This window comes from Dasypus novemcinctus, chromosome 3 (genome assembly GCF_030445035.2).
Source record: "Dasypus novemcinctus isolate mDasNov1 chromosome 3, mDasNov1.1.hap2, whole genome shotgun sequence".
In the NCBI taxonomy this organism is placed as follows: Eukaryota; Metazoa; Chordata; class Mammalia; order Cingulata; family Dasypodidae; genus Dasypus; species Dasypus novemcinctus.
In genome coordinates, this window is record NC_080675.1 from 17,027,848 (window position 1) to 17,049,183 (window position 21,336).

Consider the following 21,336-nt stretch of genomic DNA (forward strand, 5'->3'; position numbering starts at 1 on the left):
GAAAGTTGAGAGGCGGCCTCCTCCAAGCAGAGACACACAGGGCCTGCAGGCTGACCCCAGGGACCTTCTAGATACGATGTGGGGTAGCAGCTCCTCCTCCACCAGCGATGTGGCCCTGAACCAGGTACCGCATCTCTGAGCTTTGGCCTCCTCATTTGTTCAAAAAGAGGGTGGGAACATTGCATGATCTCTTCTGGAATGTTCTCCCACTTTCTCATTCCAATAGGCCTTACTCTCTGCCAGTCCCCAGGGTACACAGGGACCCATAGCCAGCCTGTCTCTCCAGTGCAGGGCCTCTCACTCCCAGAGAGGGCAGGGATCATGGCCGAGTGACAGCCCGAGACTTTGGGTGCCCAGCATCTCGTGTAGTGCCCGGCATGTTGGTGCCGAACCATCCCTACATACAAACACATAATTTGTATGCGGGGGGAGTGAGTTGGAAACGCTTTGGTTGTAGCAGAGTGCCCTAAGCCCCAGCCTGGGGGCTTGGAGGCCTGGATGCTGCTCTTGGCTAGTGTCTGTGGTCTCACTGCACCTCGCCCCCTTGGGCCTCCTATAAAGTCAGAAGCTGCCCTTTGGGGGAATGCTCCTCTACCATCTGTGACCCCCCTCGGATGCCTGAGCAGAAGGGGAGAGGCTGTGGGGTTTGGTGGGAAGCTGCAGGCAGATCGGCTGTGGTTCTTTCCTGAATGCTTCACCATTCCCAGTGACTCTCCTCCAAAAGCCACATGTGGCTGATTTGGCACCAACGCTGAAGCACCTAGCGTCAAAGAAATTAGGCCAGATGAAATTGGGGGCCAAGGAGCCCGAGTCTGTGCTGAAATCTGCCCAAGGCTGGACAGACCCTTTGTCCAATGACCCATGCTCACCTCCCCGTGGCTGGGGTGCACTGCCTGACATTGCTAATTGCAAATGTAAGCATCCCCAGAATATTCTAAACCATCCTGGAAGAAAGCAGCAGAATCAGATTCTGCCAGGCAGATGCTTTAAAAAGAAGAAGAAGAAAAGTCAAAGCCACATGCTACACTCACATTTTCCTTAGTGGCCCACAGTGAAGCCTCCTTCGAGGTACTGTGTTAAGCAGGAGAATTCCATGAGGTGCCGGGAGGTCTGAATTAACCAGTGCTCTAAAGGCCCGAATGTGAGAGAGAGGGAGAGAGGAGAGACAGTGTGTGCGTGTGTGTGTGGTACAAGAACTGTTCTAGAAGCTTTCTTTGGATTCTGAGGGACTGTCAGGTAGCAGTGGGAGGGGTTTTTTCCACATGACTCCAGAGAACTCAGCAAACAGCAAAGAGTGGGAATTAGATTAAAAGCCTAATTAGAGCACCACATATTTTAACGACAGCTCAGACTGCCCACTAGTGGTGTGGGCTGCCTGGGGAAGTGGTGAGCTCCCCGTCACTGGAGGGTGCAAGCACAGGTGGGAGGCGATCTGTCAGGGACTGCAGTAGAGGACCTGTTATATGCACCGCATAACAGAGGCCCAGGCTCCCCGTTGAACCCCAAGTTTCTACTTCCATAGCTCGTTGGCTGCTGGCTTAGGAAATCGGAGGTTTCAGAAGTTGAGTTTTGTTTCCTTTGGACTCGAGTTCAATGCTGGAAAGGCCTGGCGCCCAGAGGACATATTTCTTCAAATAAAGCATTTGACCAGGAAAAGGGCCCTGTGAGAGTGCAGTGCCCCTGCAGCCGCAAAGGACCCGGCAGCTTCCGGGGCTGTGTCCCCAGATGGAGAGGCCACCTCAGTCTCGTGGGGCGATGGCTCTCCCCTCTCCCTTCCAAAGTGCTCAGCACCCCTCGACGAGGGAAAGCCTCTGAGGGTGCTATTCAGAGCCCAGGCCTCAGCTCCCTGCTTCCCTGCCCCAAGGCTTCCCAGCTGCCCAGCCCCCTGCCCTGGACAGAAGCACCCCTTCCCCTTCTCTGGTTCCTTCCACCCTGGAATTTTCCCTGGGGCTCTGTACCCCCATATCTGACTGAGGCTCTGACATTTGAGCAGGGAGACTGGAGGGACAGGGAGGACAGGGGCCACAGGTTAGAGAAGATCTCCCTTCCACGTCCACCTGCAGCCTGCTCAGAGCTGGAGAGCGGCCGCCTGCCCTGGAGGCTCAGCTCCCCTGAGCCTTCTTGCTCGGGCTCCCCGCACACAGGAGCAGGAAAGCATTTCCTTTGTCCAGAAAAGGCCCACTCATAAAGCAGCGTGTTCACGAACAGGCCCCCTAGCCTGTGCCCCTGCACGGCTGTGAGCTGGCTTTTCCCTCCTCTCTCCTATCCCCTCAGCCCCTTCCTTCATTGCTTTCCTGTCCAGGTTCCCAGAAGTGTAGGCGAAGAGCCCTTTGTTGCTCTAAAGGTCAAGTGGCCTTATGAATGTCCTGCCTACACCCGAGGGCCCGGGGCAGGTCGACGGGCGTTGGAGGCCACCGAGGAGCGGCCACCGCAGCCTGCCCGTCGCTGGGGAGACCCCTGGGCAGGCTCACTGGCGCCTGCTATCTAGATGGGTGCAGAGCTTGTCGGGTAGGGCAGGGCCTGGCCTTTGGGGGAACTGGGTCAGAATTAAGTTAAATGACCAGAATGAAAAAACCAGCCCCTCCCCACCACTCAGAGCTGCTGCCAGGAAACTGGAGCACCCTGACTCCCAGAGGGTCCACCTAGTGGAGGCGGCTGAGCTGAAATGTGCGAATCCCGCCCCTCTCTGGTGCCCTGGGGGGCAGAGTTATGCAAGAGGTGCAGGCATGGAGGGCTGCGGGCGCCCTTGGACATCAGCTGCATGTGTCAGCTTGCACCTTAGGGTGCTGTGAGCCGTGGTGCAGTGGGCAGAGCTGGCAGGGACCCATGCTCCCCGGCTGGCAAGCTGTGCATGTTCTGAGCCCTGCAGGCAGACAAGGGAAACCCAAAACAGGGCCCCGTGTAGACTTGCTTCCCCGGCTGCAGGAATCCAGGTAGAGAAAGCGGGCACTGGCCCCACCCCAGCCTGTGCCTTCTCAGTTCCTTTCCAAGGCATCGTTGGGAAGCAGGGCGGGGCCCTGGGCTGCCCCCTCAGCTGCGCCCACAAACTGCTGGCGCTCAGAACCCCCAGAGCCTTTGACGCTTGCCAGGAGAGAGAAGGCGGCTCCCGGAAGCAGGGAGGCAGGAGGCAGCCTTCGGCTTTGCGCTCCCGGAGCCGCGCCCAGGCCGTCCTTCAGGAGCCGTGGCCTGCCTTCTCAGGGTGCCTGGTTTGCAGGCTGCTGATATTCTGATTTAAAGAGGAAAACGGGCTTTAAACACCACCACTACCGCCCGCTCCTCTCTGATCTGGTACATCCTCAGGAAGGAAAATGCAAATGCCTAGAGAAGCTGACCACTTGAGTGCGGGCTTTTCTCAGTTGATGCTTAGGTTTTGGCCAGTGCAGACTTCCAGACCAACCATCCTGCAGCTTCTGGAAGAAACAGGTCTCCTGTGGGGTCCCCACTCACCCCTGGGTTATGGAACCCCATCCTAGCTTCCTGGTAGGCTCCCCCAAAGCTCCCACTCTGCCATGCACCAATCCCTGCACGGAGTCCTTGGGAGGACCAGCAGAAAGCAGCTGAGGTGGAGGCAGCACTGGTCACTGTGCTCAGAGCCTGGATCTCAGGGCCACTGGCCACACACCTGGCCCTCTCCAGGTATCTTGACCCAGCACCTCCCAGAATCTGCCTTCTAGCCCCAGTCTGTGTCCAGTGGGCCACGGCCTTGGGCAAGGCTCATTTCTTCTCTGGGCCTGTTTCCCCACCTATAAAAGAGCGTCAGACCAGATGGTCTGTTCTGGTGGGTTCTGGGATTTTCTCCATGTGGGCAGACAACCATGGCAGCACATTGGGATCACGTGGGAACAGAGCACCTTCTCCCACGTGACCCCTGTGCCTCAGACACTCTGTGCTGAGGTCTCCAGAGAACAGGGGAGTCTCATGGTATGTGAAGTTGGACCCAGGAGCATGGACTGAAGCCAGAGCTTTAGTGGCTCATCAGTCAAAAGCACTGGCCAGGACCTGCGCCCACTCTGCTCCCTCCCCAGTCTCACGTTCCCCATACTGTCCACTCAGCCATATGTCCATGCAGTCAACTGAGGCTCACCGAGAACCTCCTCTGGGCCAGGCCCACTGCCTAGCACTGGGCATGCAGCACCTAATCCAACACGGTCCCTGTGCAGCAGAAAACAGGAACGGCCACACAGACGGGAGGGCCTCCCTGCTGTCACTCGTTGACAGTCAGCGTCTTAGTCCCAGCGCTGCCAGTGGCGACCACTCTCCAGAGGCTGACGTGCACCAGCCCTGCTGAGCGCTCCACGCCCTGGCTCGTCTGGTCCCACGACTCTCCTGCACGTTGATACTTTCCCCAATATGCAGTTAAAGCATCTAAGACTCAGAGTAAGTTGTCCAAGTAAAAGGTGGAGCTGCGAGTCTAAACCCCGCCATGGGAACCTCAGGCCCACGTCCTCCAGCCTGCACCTTCCCTCTCTCGGAGAGCACCAGGCCTGCGCCGAGTCTAACACCCAGGCCACCAGCAGCAGCCAGGGCCTGCCGAGCCCTCCACCTCTCCTTGCGTGCTCTGAGCCTCCTGCCCCCAACATGCCATCTCTGGCCAGCACAGCCACAGCCGGGCCGGCGGCTCAGTTGGTATCCCAGAGGGTGACAAGCTGGGGTGACAGGCTTCCCTTAGGCTGCCATCACCCTCCTAGGGTCGCGACAGCAGAAATCCCACCCCGGGGAAGGCTTAGGTGTCCTTGTCCAAAAGCCTTGGAGGGTGTCAGCCTGTTTTGATGTGCCCTTGAGCCCAGCAAAGGGGCCGCTGTCCTGCGGGCTTCTGGCATGGAGCACGGCACGGACCCACCAGCCTTGCACTGGCCTCCTGAGCCAGGTGCCACCTGCTCCCCAGGGCCAGGGCTGCAGCATGACGCCGTGGGCACGAGCCTTCCAGAGCTTCTGCACGGCTGCCTCGGCATGTGGCGAGGTGTTTAGTCCTTGGGCAGCAATTACCGGGGGCAGGGAGGGGACAGGAGTGAGGAAGATCTTAATTGCCCTCAAACCAGTCAAGTCGATTTTGTTGCATTTGAAATAACAGGTTTAATTTAATCCCTTATTTCCAATTTGGAGCATCACCAAGATCTTATTTGTACACAGCACCTGATTACAATAATTACAAGCTTGTGAAGCTGTCTTCGTTTGTGTCTGAAGAAAGGGACAAGTCACCTCCTCAGTGAGGCCCCTCTCTTTGAGGGCCAGCACTGGCTGGCTCCTACCTGCAGTGTCACAGAAACACAAGGGCTGGAAAGCGGGCCCCTGGCACAGCTTCTCCTGGAGAGGGCGAGAGGGCCACATGTTCAGGGCCCAGCAGTACAGGTTCACATCTCTGTTCTACCCCTTTTAGCTATGGCAGATTTTCTTTTCTTTTTTTTTTTTTAAAGATTTATTTCTCTCCCCCCCAGCACCCATTGTCTGCTCTGTGTCCATTCGCTGTGTGCTCTTCTGTGATGGCTTCTATCCTTATCAGTGGCACTGGGAACCTGTATCCCTTTTTTGTTGTGTCATCTTGCTGCGTCAGCTCTCCGTGTGTGCAGCGCCATTCCTGGGCAGGCTGCACTTTCTTTCATGAAGGGCAGCTCTCCTTATGGGGCGCACTCCTTGTGCATGGGGCTCCCCTACGCGGGGGACACCCCTGCGTGGCAGGGCACTCCTTGCGCACATCAGCACTGCGCATGGGCCAACTCCACATCGGTCAAGGAGGCCTGGGGTTTGAACCTTGGACCTCCCATGTGGTAGGTGGATGCCCTATCCACTGGGCCAAGTCCACCTCCCAGGTTTTCTTTTTTTGAGGTACCAGAGGCTGTGGATTGAACCCAGGACCTCATATATGGGAAGTCAGCACTCAACCACTGAGCCACATTGGCTCCCCTGAGTTGGTTTTTTCATTTTGCTTGTCATTTGTTTGTTTTTCAGGAGGCACCAGGAATCAAACCCAGGACCTCCCATGTGGGAAGCAGGTGCTCAACCGCTTGAGCCACAACTGCTCCCTTAGGCAGGTTTTCTTATCTCTAAAACACCATCCTCAGCTGCACTAGCACCAACCCCTGGTGGGGTCATGAGGCTGAAACAGGGTCTCCCTGCCAAGGGCAGAGCTAGCACCCGGTACACATGATTGCTCTGTTCAGGGTGTTGGTTTCCCCAGGCCCCAAATCTGAGTAAACACTCGGTGGGTTTTGTTGTTTTTGATATTGGGGAGAGAGCAGGGGTTAGGAGGGTGTGATAAAGAAATATGTCCATCATCAGAATCTCTGTCCCCTGCCAGCCTCAGGGCCGGGGTCCATAGGTGTGTGTCTACAGGTCGCACTGCCTGGGGGTGGCAGGGGGGTGCGGGGGGCGGCGGGTAGAAGGGGTGGAGCTAGTCAAGGGTTTCAGGGCTTTGGGCAGATGGACCTGATCGAGTGGGACCCAGGCCGGGTCTGGCTAAGTTTGGGGTGGTTGGACGGGGCTGGGGGCTGCACCCTGCAGAAATGCAAGGCTGCCAGGCCAGCCGGCGGAACCAAGAGGCCTGTCCTGGGAGAAGGTTGGGAAGCAGAAACGACCCAGCTGGTAGCGAGAACAGCCACAGGCCAGCCTCAGGAGTGAGGCCTTCAGTCTTTGGTGATAAGAGAGAGCAGGGCTGGTGGGCTTGGAAAGGATGGCAGGTCCTAGTACAGAAGAGCACACTGAGGCGGGGGACGGAAAGGCCACCCTGGTTCATCTCCCAGCAGTGCTGGCTCCCAGAAATGGCTCAGCCCCGAGCCGGAGCTGGTTCTGGTCACTGCCATGGCGTGATTGATTCCTGAGCTGCTCTTGGCTCCCTGGGGCACTGGGGAGAGGCCTATTTTTCATTCCCTTGCCAAGCCTGAGCTGGCAGCGCTGGCAAGTCTGTGCTGTCTCCCTGAGTGGCTCCAGCTTTAGGAATTAATTCTCCTAAACAGCTTGCTCTGGAAGCTTCAAGGTCATCTGGAAATGGCAGCCTGTTCCTGTAATCAGCTGGAAATTTCCAAGCCCACAAGAACACTAGAGAACCTCCCAGAGGCTCTGAGCCGCCCAGTACCGAGAGTGGTAGGCCTGCTTCGCCCATCAGGGCTAGTTCTCTGCAGGGCTTCGGGGCTGGGTCAACTTGCCCCCTGCCATTCATCCTGAAGTCCCCACCTCAGGCACTCCCCGGATTCAGCGGCCTGCCACCGTCTGAATGAGATCTCTGGCAAAGGGGCTGGGGGCGCCGCTTTGTGCCAGCAGGATGGGGGCAGGTCATCGCTGCTGAGCGCAGTGACCTCTGGGTCACAAAGCCCTGGACTCCTGGGATGCCTCAGCTCATTGTCCACTTTCTGGCTGCCAGGCCACGCGTACCTCTGGCCCCTGCAGCCCTCCAAATGCTCAAGATCTCAGCCAGCCTGTGGGCTGCTGGAGGGAGGCGAGGAACCCTCACAGCCCGTGGGTGACCACTCATGCTCCCAGCCAGCAGGCTGGCACCGGGGCCAGGGGAAAGCTGGGCCCCGTGGAGCAGCCATTTCCCCATCATAAACCAGGGAAGGAGCAGTAAAGTCAGCAGTTGGCTGGAGAAATGAAAGGGCAGGCGCAGTGTGGCAGATGCCCATTTGCTGCTGCTCAGCTGGAAGTAGGTTATGCCTGAGTGCCCTGGGGCGGGGGAGAGGGCCGCGCAGTTGCCACTTACAGGGCTCCAGGCTTGCTCCTTAAAGTGACAGGCGGCCTCTGGGAAGAAGGAGACTGCTGACCTCAGGCAGGCCTGGGTTGGCCTGCAGCTCCATTCTCATGGTCCCGTGACCTGGGCCCTTTCTGAACCCTGTTGTCTGTCCCTCAAGTGGTGGGATGAGATGAGCCGAGACAAAGCACCCACCCGAGAGGAGACGAGACGAGACGAGGGTATGGCGGGGAGAAAGGCCTCAGAGGAGGAAGTCAGCAAGGGGCGGGTTCTGCAGGAGCAGAGCCTCCGGGGAACGTTGGTTGCACTCCCCTCCCACAGCCAGCGGACACCTCTTTCTGTTTCACCAGGTGGCTTGGCCCTCGTTGCCCCTTTGCCACACAGGGGTGGTGTGTACCCTCCTGCCTGCTGAGCTACTCCGAGGGGTGTGGTTTCCATTCAATAAATTGAAGCCCTGAGAAAGTCATTCCCCAGACCGCCTCCTGACCTGCCTTTCTCGGTTGTTCTGAGGTGGACAAGGCTAGTAACGTCCCAGAGAAGGAGGCAGGAACCCCTTAGACTCCAGGTCCTCCTGTGTGCCTGGGAGAGGGGCCACCTCCCCCCCCACCTGACCTCTGAGTTTGTCAAGTCATCGGATTTTCCCTAACAGATGCCCAGAGCGGGGAGAGCTCTGTCCTGGGGAAGGGCCTTGATTCTTTACCACCTGCACCCCACCCCACCCCACCCTGCCACCCTGGACCCCTGCCTCAAAGGCCACTTCAGGCTGGCCCCAGGAGTGAGGAGATGTGCATTCCAGCCCCAGCTGACTAGATTCGTGCCAGGGGAAAAGAGATGGGCCTCTCGGAGCCTCAGTTTACCCACCTGCACAATGGGGGCAGTGATACCTGCTGCACAGAGCTGTTTCTCCGCCACTGTGGGCGGTAGTAAGAGGCGGCCTCCCACCCAGGGGCCCACGCGTCCTTAGCCATGCCTGGTGCACAGTGGCTTTGTGTGTCCCCAAAGGAATCAAACAAGTTAACGTGCCTCAGCACTTAGCACAGCGCCTGGTGTGTTCGTAAACACCCTGAAAATGTGTGCCGTTAGCAGTGGCAGGATTACTTCTGTCCAGAAGCCCTCGTGAGCTCTGGGGAGAGGGGGTTGGGAGGAGAAAACCCAGTGGTACCTGGTGGGGCCCCACTTGCAAACAGGTGGGGCTGGGGGGCCTCTGCCCAAGGTCCTGGGAGCCTTGACCCTGACCAGCCTTGGGAAGGCAGCCGAAGGTCACCCTGGAGGCTGAGCATGACTTTGGAGTCTGAGGAGAGCAAATTGCAGCAGCGAGGAGGGAATCCTGATGGTGAGCAACTCACTCGCAGCCACCTCTCCTTCCGTGGAGACCACACTGCCGGCCTGGCCAGCGTTTGGCCACTCCCCTCCCCCCCAGCCTTTCTTGGCAGATGGAATCTAAAGCCTCCAGCTCTGGGGACGCCAGCACAGACATTGTTAACAGCTGTTAACTGTTTCCACCTTCCTAAGGAAGGAAACGTGTTTCCTTTCCCTTTTCCTCCCAGAGACCTTGAGGCCTGCGGGGCCCCTGGCCGAGGTGGACAGCCTGAGGCCTTCTCCTCCAGCTGGGCGCCCAGAGGCGGCCTCCCGCCCCTCCCCAGGACGGTGTCTGGTCTGCATTTGTCACTGTGTCTGTGGCTCCCAGGGCTATGGAAAGGCCTGAAATCCACTGATGGGACAGAAGGCAAGGTGACATCCACAAAGATGTTCCTCACAATCATGAGATTTATAATAAGAAAAGTGGACATGCCCGGAGGCCCCACGAGGGGGGAGCTGGAGGAAATGAGAGTACATCCGTTGGGTGAGAGAGGTGTGGAGGTACACGGCTCAGGGCCGTGGTTGACGGGACATTGGACCCCGTGGTGTGACCTGGCAGCAGCACAGGGCCCGAGCAGACTGTTAAACCTTAGGCTAAACCTGGGAAACTGCCGCTTTCATGGTTCAAAGTAGTCGCATATAGCAATTTCATATGGTTTAAGCGACTCTCACCCCCAAGTTCGGGGAGGATTTGAGGGCTTAAGACGAATCCAGCACTTAGTAAGCTCACTGCAGACTCAAGCCCACAGCGCGAGTCTGACTGTTGGTCTGTCTCTCCGGCACCCACAGGCTCTGATCCTTCACCAGCTGGGCCGCTATAGCCTGGCAGAGAAGATCCTCCGGGACGCCGTCCAGGTGAACTCGACGGCCCACGAGGTCTGGAACGGGCTGGGCGAGGTCCTCCAAGCTCAGGGCAACGACATGGCGGCCACCGAGTGCTTCCTGACGGCCTTGGAGCTGGAGGCCAGCAGCCCCGCCGTGCCCTTCACCATCATCCCCCGCGTGCTGTGAGCAGGCACCTGCCAGCCGCCCTGCTCCCGCCCACCGGGGACCGCTGGGCTGCGGAGCCCCCAGGCCGTGGAGGAAAGTTCGATGGATGACAATGAACTCACCAAACCAACCCTGAATCATCGCTCTCCCCACCCGCGCGTTTTGTTTTCGCCAGCCCAATGATAGTTTTTGAATCTACTGAAATTGTTCAAAATGGATAATGTGCCATATTTTGTTAGTTGACATCTGAGTTTTAAGTAAAATGATTATGGAATTAATCAGCAAATGTAGAAGAATATATTCAAAGTTAAAATTCAGTGGCAGAACAGATTATTTTTATCAGAGCTGTAAAGAAAACTGTTCTCTCCTCCCCACCACCACTCCTACCCTACCGTTAGCCCAAAACCCAAATGTGAATGTTCTCTTTCCACCTCAGTACTCGTCCAAGCCAGGACACCAGCTGATGACTTCTTGGTTTTGTTGTCAATAATTGTACCATGTGATAAATTACTGTCCTCACTTAGAGCAAAGCCTGAATCCGAGAATATTTATATTTTACCAATATATGCCTGTTACAAGAGAAGGAAATATGAGTTATTTAAGTTTAACTTTTTTATGTGAATTCAGAGTTTATTTATCGATGGAAATATGTACAAAGAAGCTCCAAATGGAATATTTACCGACATTCCTTATACATGACAGACACTTGGCTAAATGGGAAGATGATGTTAATAATAAAATGATTTTTAAATGGACCCCTGGCCTGTGTCGTTCATCAAAGCCCACAGAGCTGAAGGGCTGTGGCTCGGTCCTAAGGGCGCAGTTCTCTGGACCCCAACCCACTTTGGACAGTCAGCCCTTGGCACTACCCAGCCTGGAAGGGGAGGGGTCCCTGCATCAGGTGGTCCCAGTGAGAGCAGCTGCAGCCAAACCCGGGGTTTGGTCCTGGCTCTACGGTCCCTGCCTGAGCAAGCCCAGACGTGCTCTCGACACCCTCCAAGTCCCTCTCCTCACCTGTAATTTGAGGATGATCCTCCTGATGGAATTGGGTTTCCCAGGCATTTGGCATCTGTGTCTCGTTTTTACAATAATAGCTCTGATTTTAGCTTGGGCATTCACCTTTCCCAGTTCTCCCCTTGTTATCTGGGTGGGGTGTCGGGATGGGAGCCTGTGACTCAGGCCTGGCAAATCAACATTCTGTGTTCACTGGTCACAGCAGCTCACGAATGAGCCTGTGACCTAAACTGATCCAATCAGAGTGGGGGCTTCACGGAAAGCTGCTCACCTGTTCCTCTAAGCTTACATCTGAGAGACGAGAGGATGGAACTGTGGCAGCCATTCTGTCCCCATGAAGGAGGGCATAGAGGTGTGGGGAACAAATTAAAGCCAGAGACTGAATCCAACACAGTGGACCTAAAAAAAAACCTAGAACTGGAGAGAAATGGAGGAGGCCTCTAAAATCCCCTGGAATGTGCAGCTTAACAATTGTTGGGTGGCCCTGCCTTGCCACAGCTCACGGGAAGGTAGAGGACCTGAGCTCTGATCTTCAGCATCCTAAAGTCTAGAGAACCCCAGTCAAAGTGGGCACAACTGCCCTGACTCACTGAGGCAGGCGGGGAGCAGCTGAGGTCTGGGCCAAGCCAGACAGGAACCCACAGTGGGTAGTCGATAGGCACCCCGACATTGGCACCAATCCTGCCAAGGGGCATTTGGGGGGGCATAGGTGGTCATAAATCATGGCATGTGCCACGTGAATCTCTGACAGGACAGGGCAGGACCAGCCCTGCCATCCTGGGCAGGAATGTGGGTAGAGACCCACCAGATCAGGACCAGGCAGGTGAGGTCCAGGGCCACCCTGCGATGACGACGGCCAGGCACAGTACCTCCCAGGCCCTGCTGCGGGCTCCTCTTCACCTGCCCAGGTTCCACCCTTCCAGAGAACCACTCTTCTCGGCCCTCTAGCCTCATGGCTCAAGTGGGACTGACCTCCAAGGATGGACATAGGAGCCAGCCTCACCTGTCGAGCCCAGCAGCCCTTGGACTTCAGTGACTGGTTCAGGTTTGGGATGTGACCCAAGGTTGGCCAATGAGACTTTTGTTTTGGGAATATTAGGAAAAACCCTCTTCGTGCTGGGTTTGCTGTCCTAGGAGGATGCCAGCCTGGGGCTCCTGGTGGCCAGGTGGCACGAAGGGGGGTGGCCTGCCTGAGGGTGATGCCAACTCAGAAAAGGCGAGTAGGGACATGGAGAAAAAGACAGGGTCCCAGGGTCACCATTTGGGCACTGGAGCTCTAGACTTTTCCATCATGTGAGCTGATAGATTTCCCTATTTGGCTTAGAGCAAGTAGAGTTGGGTTCTGTCACTTATAATAGAAAGGGGCTGGAGTAATGCAGAAAATGACTTCCCCACTGCTCCCCATTTGGGAACCCCTCCTAAATTACTTGAGCCTCTCCTTCACCCCACCCTGCACTCCCACCCTGCATTCAGCCCTCACTTCTACCCCCGTATCACATCCCAAATCTCTCCATGGCTCTCTGGCCTCATTCCCACCACCTTGGACCCACTCCACCCTCTCTCGTGGGACCTCTGCAGCATATTCCTTGCTTCTCCGCATCTCCCTTCAATCCATTCTCTGCACAGCCCAGAGTGTCCTCTTCAAAGTGAAGCGGTTTCATCCCTCCCTAAGCCCTCTCAATGGCTTTCCCAGAGCTGTTGTTGCAACCAGGTTCCTTACCTTGTTCTGGAGGCCCCACGTGATCGGGCCCAGCGGCCTGGCCAGCGCCCCCCTTCCCCACTACTCCTTCGCTGCCGTGGCCTTCTTCCTGGGTCTCTAACCTGCCAAACGTCTCCCAACTAAGGGAAGTCCTCCATGCATTCCCTCACAGATGAGGAGGCAGAAGCCTGGAGTCCCACGGCAACTGCCTGACAGAGCTGGGATTGCCGCTCAGGGCTGAGGAGTAAACATTCGAAAGGAGCCCAGGTCTGTCTGGTTGGGTGGGTCTGTTGGACACTGTGGCATGGGAGATCTGTGTTTGAGACCAGGGCAAGGACTGGCCCTAACTTAGGCGAGTCATTCTCCTTCCCTGGCCTGCATCTCCTCATCTGTAAAATCCATTCATTCGTTCATCCAATCCATTGAGTGCTTACAACGTACCAGGCACCTATTCAGAATGTGAAACAGATGCCCAGCCCTCTTGGGTTTATGCCTTTGCAGGGGGAAATAGACAATAAATGGATAATCTGGCAGGTGGCAATATGTACATGAAGAAAAACAAGGTAAGGGGCGTAGGAGTGTTGGGGCGCTGTTTTTTATAAGGTGGTTAGGGGAGCCAGGAACAGCAGGTGTGAAGACTTTCAGGCGGAAGGAGGCAGGCAGCTAGGTAAAGAACAAGAGGAGCAAGAAGAAGGTGCCACCAGAGAGGTTTAACAGGGACCAGGCCTCACAGGGGCTCCTGGGCCATGTGAGGACTTGGGCTTTCAGTCTGAGGGACACGAGGAACCTGGGAGGGTCTGAGCAGAGGAGGGACATGGTCAGCCTTAAAAGCAGTTTAAAAGTTTTCAACCAGAGCAGTTAGATCACGGCTGCTGTGCTGAAACTCGGGGGGCTAAGGGTGTGTATCAGTTTCCTGTTGCTGCTGTAACAAATCACCACAAATTTAGTGGCTTAAAGCAACACATTTATTCTTTTACCATTTTGGAGGTCAGAAGCCTAAAATCAAGGTGTCAGCAGGCCTGGCTCCTTCTGGAAGTTCCAGGGCAGAACCCATTTCCTTGCCTTCAGCTCTTGGCTCGTGGCCCCACTTCTCCTCACCTTTTCCCCCTCTGCTGCAGGCTGTCCCTGTCTTCTGCCTTCTTCCCATCTTGCTTCCCTCTTGTGGTAACACTGGGCCCACAGGGATAATCCAGGATGCTCTTCCCATCTCAAGGACGACAGCACAGTCACGGGTTCCCCAGGCCCTAGAATGTGGACATCTTTGGGGCCCATGGCGGAAGCTGGGAGATTGTCAGGGCCATCAGAGAAGCAATGATGGTGGCTGAACCAAGTGATGGCAGTGGATGGTGAGAAGTGGTGGGCTTGAGGCCATTTTGAAGATAGAACCCCCAAAATTGGCTCACAGATCGCACCTGGGGTGTGAGGGAAACAGAGAAGTCAGGGATGATGGCAAGGTTTTAGGGCCTGAGCTAGGGCGGAGGGAGGGGTCAGCCACGGAGGCTCCAGGTGAGCAGGGAGGGAGGTGGGGAGGAATGCGGGAGTGTTTAGACAGGTTGGGTGAGGACGCACCTTGACGTGGGGAGGCAGCGTGGGGGGGCAGCCAGCCGGAGGAGGCTGAGCACAGGCTGGAGGGTGGGGATGTGGGTCTGCCGTGAGGAGCCCCAGTGCCTGCGGCATTGAAAGCCACGTAGAAAGCCGTGAATGTGACAGGGCCACCTGGGGAGCAAGGTCAGACAGAAAGCAGAAGGGACCTGGGGCTGAGCCACAGGCATGGCCAGGAGTCTAGGTTAGGAAAATCACGGACCTGCAAAGAATGAGAAGGAGCTGCCGAGAGGGAGGAGAAGCTCAAGCATGGAGCCTTGGGGGCCAAGTGAGGCCAGTGTTTGAAGGAGAAGAGAGTGGGCCCTGTGTTCCTCGCCCCCAGAGGCCCGTAGGGAGACCTGAGAATCACCCTTGGGTTTGGCGACGTGGAGGTCAGCCGTGATCCTGCCACACTCTTTGGACAGAACGGAGGGGTAAAGCCAGGCTGGAGTGGGCTCGAGAACGGGAGGCCCAGGATTGGAGTATGGCCAGCTCTTTCCAGAAATGTTAGTGCGGAGGCCAGAGCCTGCGGCTTGGGGGCCGGTGAGGGCAGGGTTAGGGGTGGAAGCCGGGTGCTGGCGGAGCACAGGGGAGGACAGGAGCCCAGGCGGTTCTGGCGGAGTGACCGGAAGCTGTGGCTGCGGGAGATCCCTGAGGCCGGCGCCCATTGCCCAGTACGGCAGGAAGTGCGCTGAGGGGCCGGGCGCAGGCGCTGAGGAGAGTGTTAGGCCAACAGAGCGGGGAGGCAAGGAGGACGGCGCTGAGGAGAGAGGGGAGCTCTTCTTTAAAGGCAGCTGCCCCCACCCAGCTGAGAAGGATCTTGGGGGCCCAAGAGGGCATGGTGGGTTCTGCCCTCCCTCGGGACTGGGGAGGGGTGTGCCCCAGGGATCTCCCAGCCAGGGGACCAAGGCCTCCTGTCCCTGTCTACACGTGTGCACGTGGGTCCCATGGCCCCGTGGAACTAGCCCGTCTCCTCCAGCCTTCTCAGCCACGAGGTCATCCTCAGATGCGCCATCCCCCCTGCCCGTGGGAGGTTGTGTCCTTTATCAGGCACCCTGCCCGCCCTGTCTGTGCTGGGCACTTCGGCCAGCCTCCCCTGGCCACCCCAGCTATGGCCCCAAGCCCAAGGACCCTTCCCCAGGATGCCCAGCACGGCCAGTACCAGGCTAGGACTGGCACTCAGCTTGGCTGATACTTGGGGGCTCAGAAGAGAATTCCATGGTAGGACAGGCCACACAGGCCCCGCCATCCCCTCTCCATGTCCCAACCAGTCCCCACTACTGGGCAACTCACCTCCTCCCACCGGAAGCCAACTCAGCCAACGGCCACCCCCAGTCAGAGGGAGCCGGGGAGGAAACACGTCGGAGGCTGGAAATGCTGCCCATGGCAGGGTCTTGCCTGGTCACCCACAGGCTGAGCATCAGTACCAGCCCGACCCTCAGGGCGGCCATCCCCCAGGGCAGGTGACCACAGAGGGGCTGTAGAGGCTTGGAGGCGCCCCAGCACCCACTTGCCTCCGGCTTGTGCCGCCCAGGCCTTGTCTCCTCCCCCTCCGTTCTCCCTCACTGCCTCCTCCCTCTTCCCTTCTGCCCTTCCCTCCCTACTGCCTCTGGGGCAGCAGGGCCCACGTTGCCCCAGCCTGGGGCCGCACCTCTTGCCTTGGCGTAGACAGCGCCCTCAGGCGTCCTGACACAGGCCTCTCCGGGGCTGCTCCTCCCTCCCTGCCTTTCTCTGGTTCCTCCCCCGGCCCTTCCGCCTCCACTGGAAGGGGCACACGCTGGCCTGGAAAGCCCTGAGAGCTTGCTGGGGAGACAGGCAGCAGGGGAGGACCCCACCCCCATGCTCACAGCAGAGGCCTGGTCCCTGGGGGCTGGCCGGCGGGGCTGCCGCTCTCCTCCAGGGGCCTTCCTCCCGCGCTCATGGTCACTCGTTTCCTGCTCCCGCCCCTGGACAGGCCAGATGGGAGCAAGAGAAGAACATCTTGCAAATGTCTCAGGCAGGCAGGGGCTCCTCCGGGAAGGTCTCTGGGGGCCAGAGCGAGGCCCAATCCTCCAGGCCCCCACCTGGGGGGCCCATTCCTGCTCCGTGCCTGCCTGGGGGTGACCCTGGCTGGGCCACTGTCCTTCGCTGGACCTACCTGCTGGACTGAGATGTGGGCCAGTGGGCAACTGTCAGGGTGTGGTGTACCAGGCAGGGGCCACCAGGGCCACCATCCCACGGGGCCACCCCATGAGCCTTGGGCCCTGAGCGAGGTTAAGGCACAGGAGGAGTTGGGAAGGTCGGGAGGTGCCTTCTGCTGGTCCCGCCTGAGCCAGGAGCTCCCGCCAGCCACCTGGGCTGCCCCGGCCTCCACGGCCCTCCCTGCCTCCTCGTCTTATGCTGTTTAGCCCCTTACCTCCTGATCACAATAGGGTTCCCTGGTCACCACTGGGCTGTGGGTCACCCAGATCTGGCAGGAATCCCAGCTCTGCTGGCCACGTCATGGCGGATGGAGGGGGTCGTCCATCTCCCCCTCTCTAAAACGGGGTAGTAACTTCTGGCTGGGCTGTCGGCCATGTTGAGATAAACCTAGACAAAGAGAGCTGCCTGGTCCCCTGGGGCGCACAACAGCCTCCCTTATTCTTCTCTCCTTGGAGCAGGATGAGGGCTAAGGGGCCCCTAGGACATGCTGAGGGTCCTGTGGCAGGCCAGGGAGGGGGCTTCTGGCTCCTCTTCTTCCTCCTCCCATGCAGAACGGTTTGCAACCAGCTGGGAGTGGAGCAGTGATTCCCATTGCACCTCCTTCTCCTCTTGAATCTCACTCTACACGGAGGAGGAGGTGAGGGAGCCGCAGGGCAGCCTGGGTCCTGACTGGTCCAAGGGGCCAGGTCAGGCAGGCAGGGGCATGGCTGGGGGCCCTTTCTGGCTGACTGCCACCTCCTCTTGCTTTTGCATCCTTGGCCCCAGAAGGTCATCCTCAGGCCCTGGGTCCTGTTGAAGCCTAGAGAAATGGGAAGCTCAGCCCTGTCCGGTGCATTGTGGGAAGCTCAGACCTGCCCAGTGCTTTATGTGAAGCTCAGCCCCACCTGGTGCATTGTGGGAGGCTCAGACCTGCCTGGTGCCTTGTGTGAGGCTCAGCCCTGCCTGGTGCATTGTGGGAGACCCAGCACTGCCAAGGGCATGGTGGGAAGCTCAGACTGCCCAGTGCCTTGTGGAAAGCGCAGCCCCACCTAGTGCATTGTGGGAAGCTCAGACCTGCCCAGTACTTATGTGAAGCTCAGTCCTGCCCAGCGCACTGTGGGAAGCTCAGACCTCCCAAGTGCCTTGTGTGAGGCTCAGCCCTGCCTGGTGCCTCGTGGGAGGCTCAGCTCTGCCTCGTGCATTATGGGAAGCTCAGACCTACCCAGTGCTTTGTGTGAGGCCCAGCCCTGCCTGGTGCACTGTGGGAGGCCCAGCCCTGCCTGGTGCCTTGTGGGAAGCTCAGACCTGCCAAGTGCCTTGTGGGAGGCTCAGCCCTGCCTGGTGCATTGTGGGAGGCCCAGCCCTGCCTGGTGCCTTGTGGGAAGCTCAGATCTGCCAAGTGCCTTGTGGGAGGCTCAGCCCTGTCTGGTGCATTGTGGGAGGCCCAGCCCTGCCTGGTGCCTTGTGGGAAGCTCAGATCTGCCAAGTGCCTTGTAGGAGGCTCAGCCCTGCCTGGTGCATTGTGGGAAACTCAGACCTGCCAAGTGCCTTGTAGGAGGCTCAGCCCTGCCTGGTGCATTGTGGGAAACTCAGACCTGCCAAGTGCCTTGTAGGAGGCTCAGCCCTGCCTGGTGCATTGTGGGAAACTCAGACCTGCCAAGTGCCTTGTAGGAGGCTCAGCCATGCCTGGTGCATTGTGGGAGGCCCAGCCCTGCCTGGTGCCTTGTGGGAAGCTCAGATCTGCCAAGTGCCTTGTGGGAGGCTCAGCCCTGTCTGGTGCATTGTGGGAGGCCCAGCCCTGCCTGGTGCCTTGTGGGAAGCTCAGATCTGCCAAGTGCCTTGTAGGAGGCTCAGCCCTGCCTGGTGCATTGTGGGAAACTCAGACCTGCCAAGTGCCTTGTAGGAGGCTCAGCCCTGCCTGGTGCATTGTGGGAAACTCAGACCTGCCAAGTGCCTTGTAGGAGGCTCAGCCCTGCCTGGTGCATTGTGGGAGGCCCAGCCCTGCCTGGTGCCTTGTGGGAAGCTCAGATCTGCCAAGTGCCTTGTGGGAGGCTCAGCCCTGCCTGGTGCATTGTGGGAGGCCCAGCCCTGCCTGGTGCCTTGTGGGAAGCTCAGACAAGCCAAGTGCCTTCTGGGAGGCTCATGTCTGCACTGACTGAGAAGACACCTTGTCACCGAGGGCTCAGCCTGTGGAACCAGCTGGCCTGGAGTTTGGACCTGGGTCTAGCCTCCCCCTCTCTGAGGAATGTCAGGGAGTCACTAATCCTCTCTGAGTCTCAGTTTCCTCATCGGTCAAATGGGGAGAACAAGGTCATTACTAAGATGTAATGGGAACGTTTATATAAAACACAAGCTCGGAACTTGGCACACAGTGTGTGCTCAGTAAAGGGTGGCTGTGTTACAGCTAGGTTTTCTACCAGTGTGGTTATAGTCATTCTCAAGCCAGAGCCAAGCTTTGCCTTCCTATGCAGCACCCCCATGGCCAAGGCAGGGAAGGAGACCCTGGCCTAAGCTTCAGCCCCAGCCCTGCCCAGCCCTCAGGAAGTCTCAGCCATCAGGAAGATGGACCTTCCCAAATCCATCCAAGGCTTCCTGGGCACCCGTCCCAGCACGAGAGTCCAGCCCAAGCAGCGTCCTTCATTCAGCTACTACATCCAGACCCTGCTCTAGGCACAGTGGTGGCAAGGCACGCAGGGTCCTGGGCCTGGGGAGCGTGGAGACGGACCACAAACCCAGGTGTAAGTGAATAAGGTAAGTACCAACCAGTGGGAATTGCTGGGAGCAAGTTTTAAGTGAGGGGGTAAAAGTCTACTTTAGAACAGGTGGTCAGGGAATGCCTGTGAGGTGGTGACGTTGAGACAAGGTGGAGAGATGTGGGGTCTGGGGTTTCTGCCTTAAAGAGGGATCATGAGCAGACCTCCTGAGAGCAAACCGTGCCCAAGAAGCTCGTGGTTCTGCCACTTTCCAGTAGATGGCTGGGCCTGGCCAGTTTGCAGAAGGCCAGGCCTATTCTCAAACTGGCCATGTGGATCTGACCAAGTGATGAGGAAAAAGCATTCTCTAAACTGAAAATATAGGATCAACTTCAAATTCTCTCTGGAATTTTCCTCTAAAACATGGCTGTTCCAAGATAACTGATTTTTACTAATACTTTTTATTTAGCTAACCATTATTTTAAAAACAGTAAGGAAACTGGTAAAGGTCAAAGAAATGAGACTTTTCAGTACAGTGTTTTCAAATCCTCTGGCTTTCAACTTTATAAAGTTGAAAGGTATCTTTACAAATGTTACTTCATTGTTCTGAAAATCTTGAGTCAGGCTGTTTCTGAATCAGGACACAGTCCCTGTGGAAACGAAGCAAGTTTCCCCTTGATTCTGCCTTGGTGACTCCTTGAGCTGCCCCTTTACTTTTTTTAGTAGCAAGGAGCTTTTTTTTTCCTTTTGTGATTGTAAAACACATACCCACAGTATTAGTTTGCCATTGCTGCTGTAACAAATTACCACAAATTTAGTGACTTAAAACAACACACACTTATTGTCTTATGATTCCACAGGCAGAAGTCTGAAATAGGTCTTTTTTTTTTTTCAAGGCAGTCCTGGAGATTGAACCCAGACCTCATACATGCGAAGCAGACACTCAGCCACTGACCTATACCTGTTCCCTGAACTAAGTTTTACAGGGTTAAAACCAAGGTTTTGGCAGGGCTGCATTCCTTCTGGAAGCTCTAAGGATCACTTGTTTTCTGTCTTTTCTGTCTTTCAGAGGCTGCCCACATTTCTTGGCCTGTGGTCCCCTCCCATCTTTAAAGACAGCCACCAAATCTCTCCAACTCTCTTCCCGCCATCGTGTCTCCTCCCTCTTCTACTTAAAAGGACCCTTGGCATTATCCTGGGTTTAGCCAGATAATCCAGAATTTTCCACCCTCCTTATCTCAAGCTTCTTAATTTAGTCACATCTGCAAAGTCCCTTTTGCCATGGAAGGTGACATATTCAGATTCCAGGGATCAGGCTGTGGACCTCTTTGGGAGCCATTATTCTTCCTCCCACACCCACCAAGGACAAGTTCAGAAATATAAAGAATAAGGTCATTACAATCCATCATCTAGCGTTCTCCTTGCCAGCATTTTGGCCTACGGCCTTCCAACGTTGTTCTGTGAGTGTGGTTTTTAATGAAGTGAAATTATACTCTACATGACATTTTATAGACCTTTACCCTTAATATTCCCAAGTCATTAACACTCTTTAACACCACTTAAAGCCCACATAACCTTCCATCACAAGGACACACTGGAGATTATTTAATCCGTCCCTGGTTGTCAGCCACTGACACTGTCTCTTATTTTCACACCAAATAAATGGAATAACTAACGCTGGCATTTATGGAGCCCTGACTACGTGCCAGGCATTGTTCAGAGCATTTTATATGTGTCAACTCATCCGATGTCCCTGACAAGCCTGTGAGGTGGATGCTTCACCAGGACACAGGGCCCGAGCAGAAGACCGAGGCCCAGAGGACGATGGGCCCACAGTCGGGGGTGCTGGGCTGGGGTGCAAGCCCAGGTCACCTGGCTCAAGTCCCACTCATCACCACTCGCATATTCATTTTTCCCAGCATGCCCAATTACACATGTCTCTTAGGATAGGTCAGGAGTTCATTAGTGAACATGGGTTGAGGGCTTAGTTTGTGCCGGGAACCACACGAAATGCTCTCTGCAGCTTGTCTCCTTTAGTCCTCATGACCCCAGGCAGTGGCCTGTAAGTGACCTGAGCCCGCCAGGTGGTTTGAATTTTGGGATCCTACCCAGGCACTGTCAGCCCAGCAACCAGCCCCGTAGTGAGAGCTCCAGGCTCCAGC

General features: G+C 56.8%; 1 protein-coding gene across 5 annotated transcripts in view; it reads left to right on the forward strand.

The window, feature by feature from the left end:
• Positions 1-10,782, forward strand: part of TTC7B (tetratricopeptide repeat domain 7B) — a 304,943-nt gene extending 294,161 nt beyond the window's left edge. For all 5 annotated transcript variants that reach the window (XM_058292461.2, XM_058292482.1, XM_058292458.1 and 2 more), the window contains one exon: positions 9,827-10,782. In XM_058292461.2, the coding sequence (XP_058148444.1) occupies positions 9,827-10,048 (222 nt within the window). In that variant the 3' untranslated portion in view covers positions 10,049-10,782. The remainder of the gene's footprint in view (positions 1-9,826) is intronic.
• The last annotated feature ends 10,554 nt before the right edge of the window (positions 10,783-21,336 follow it).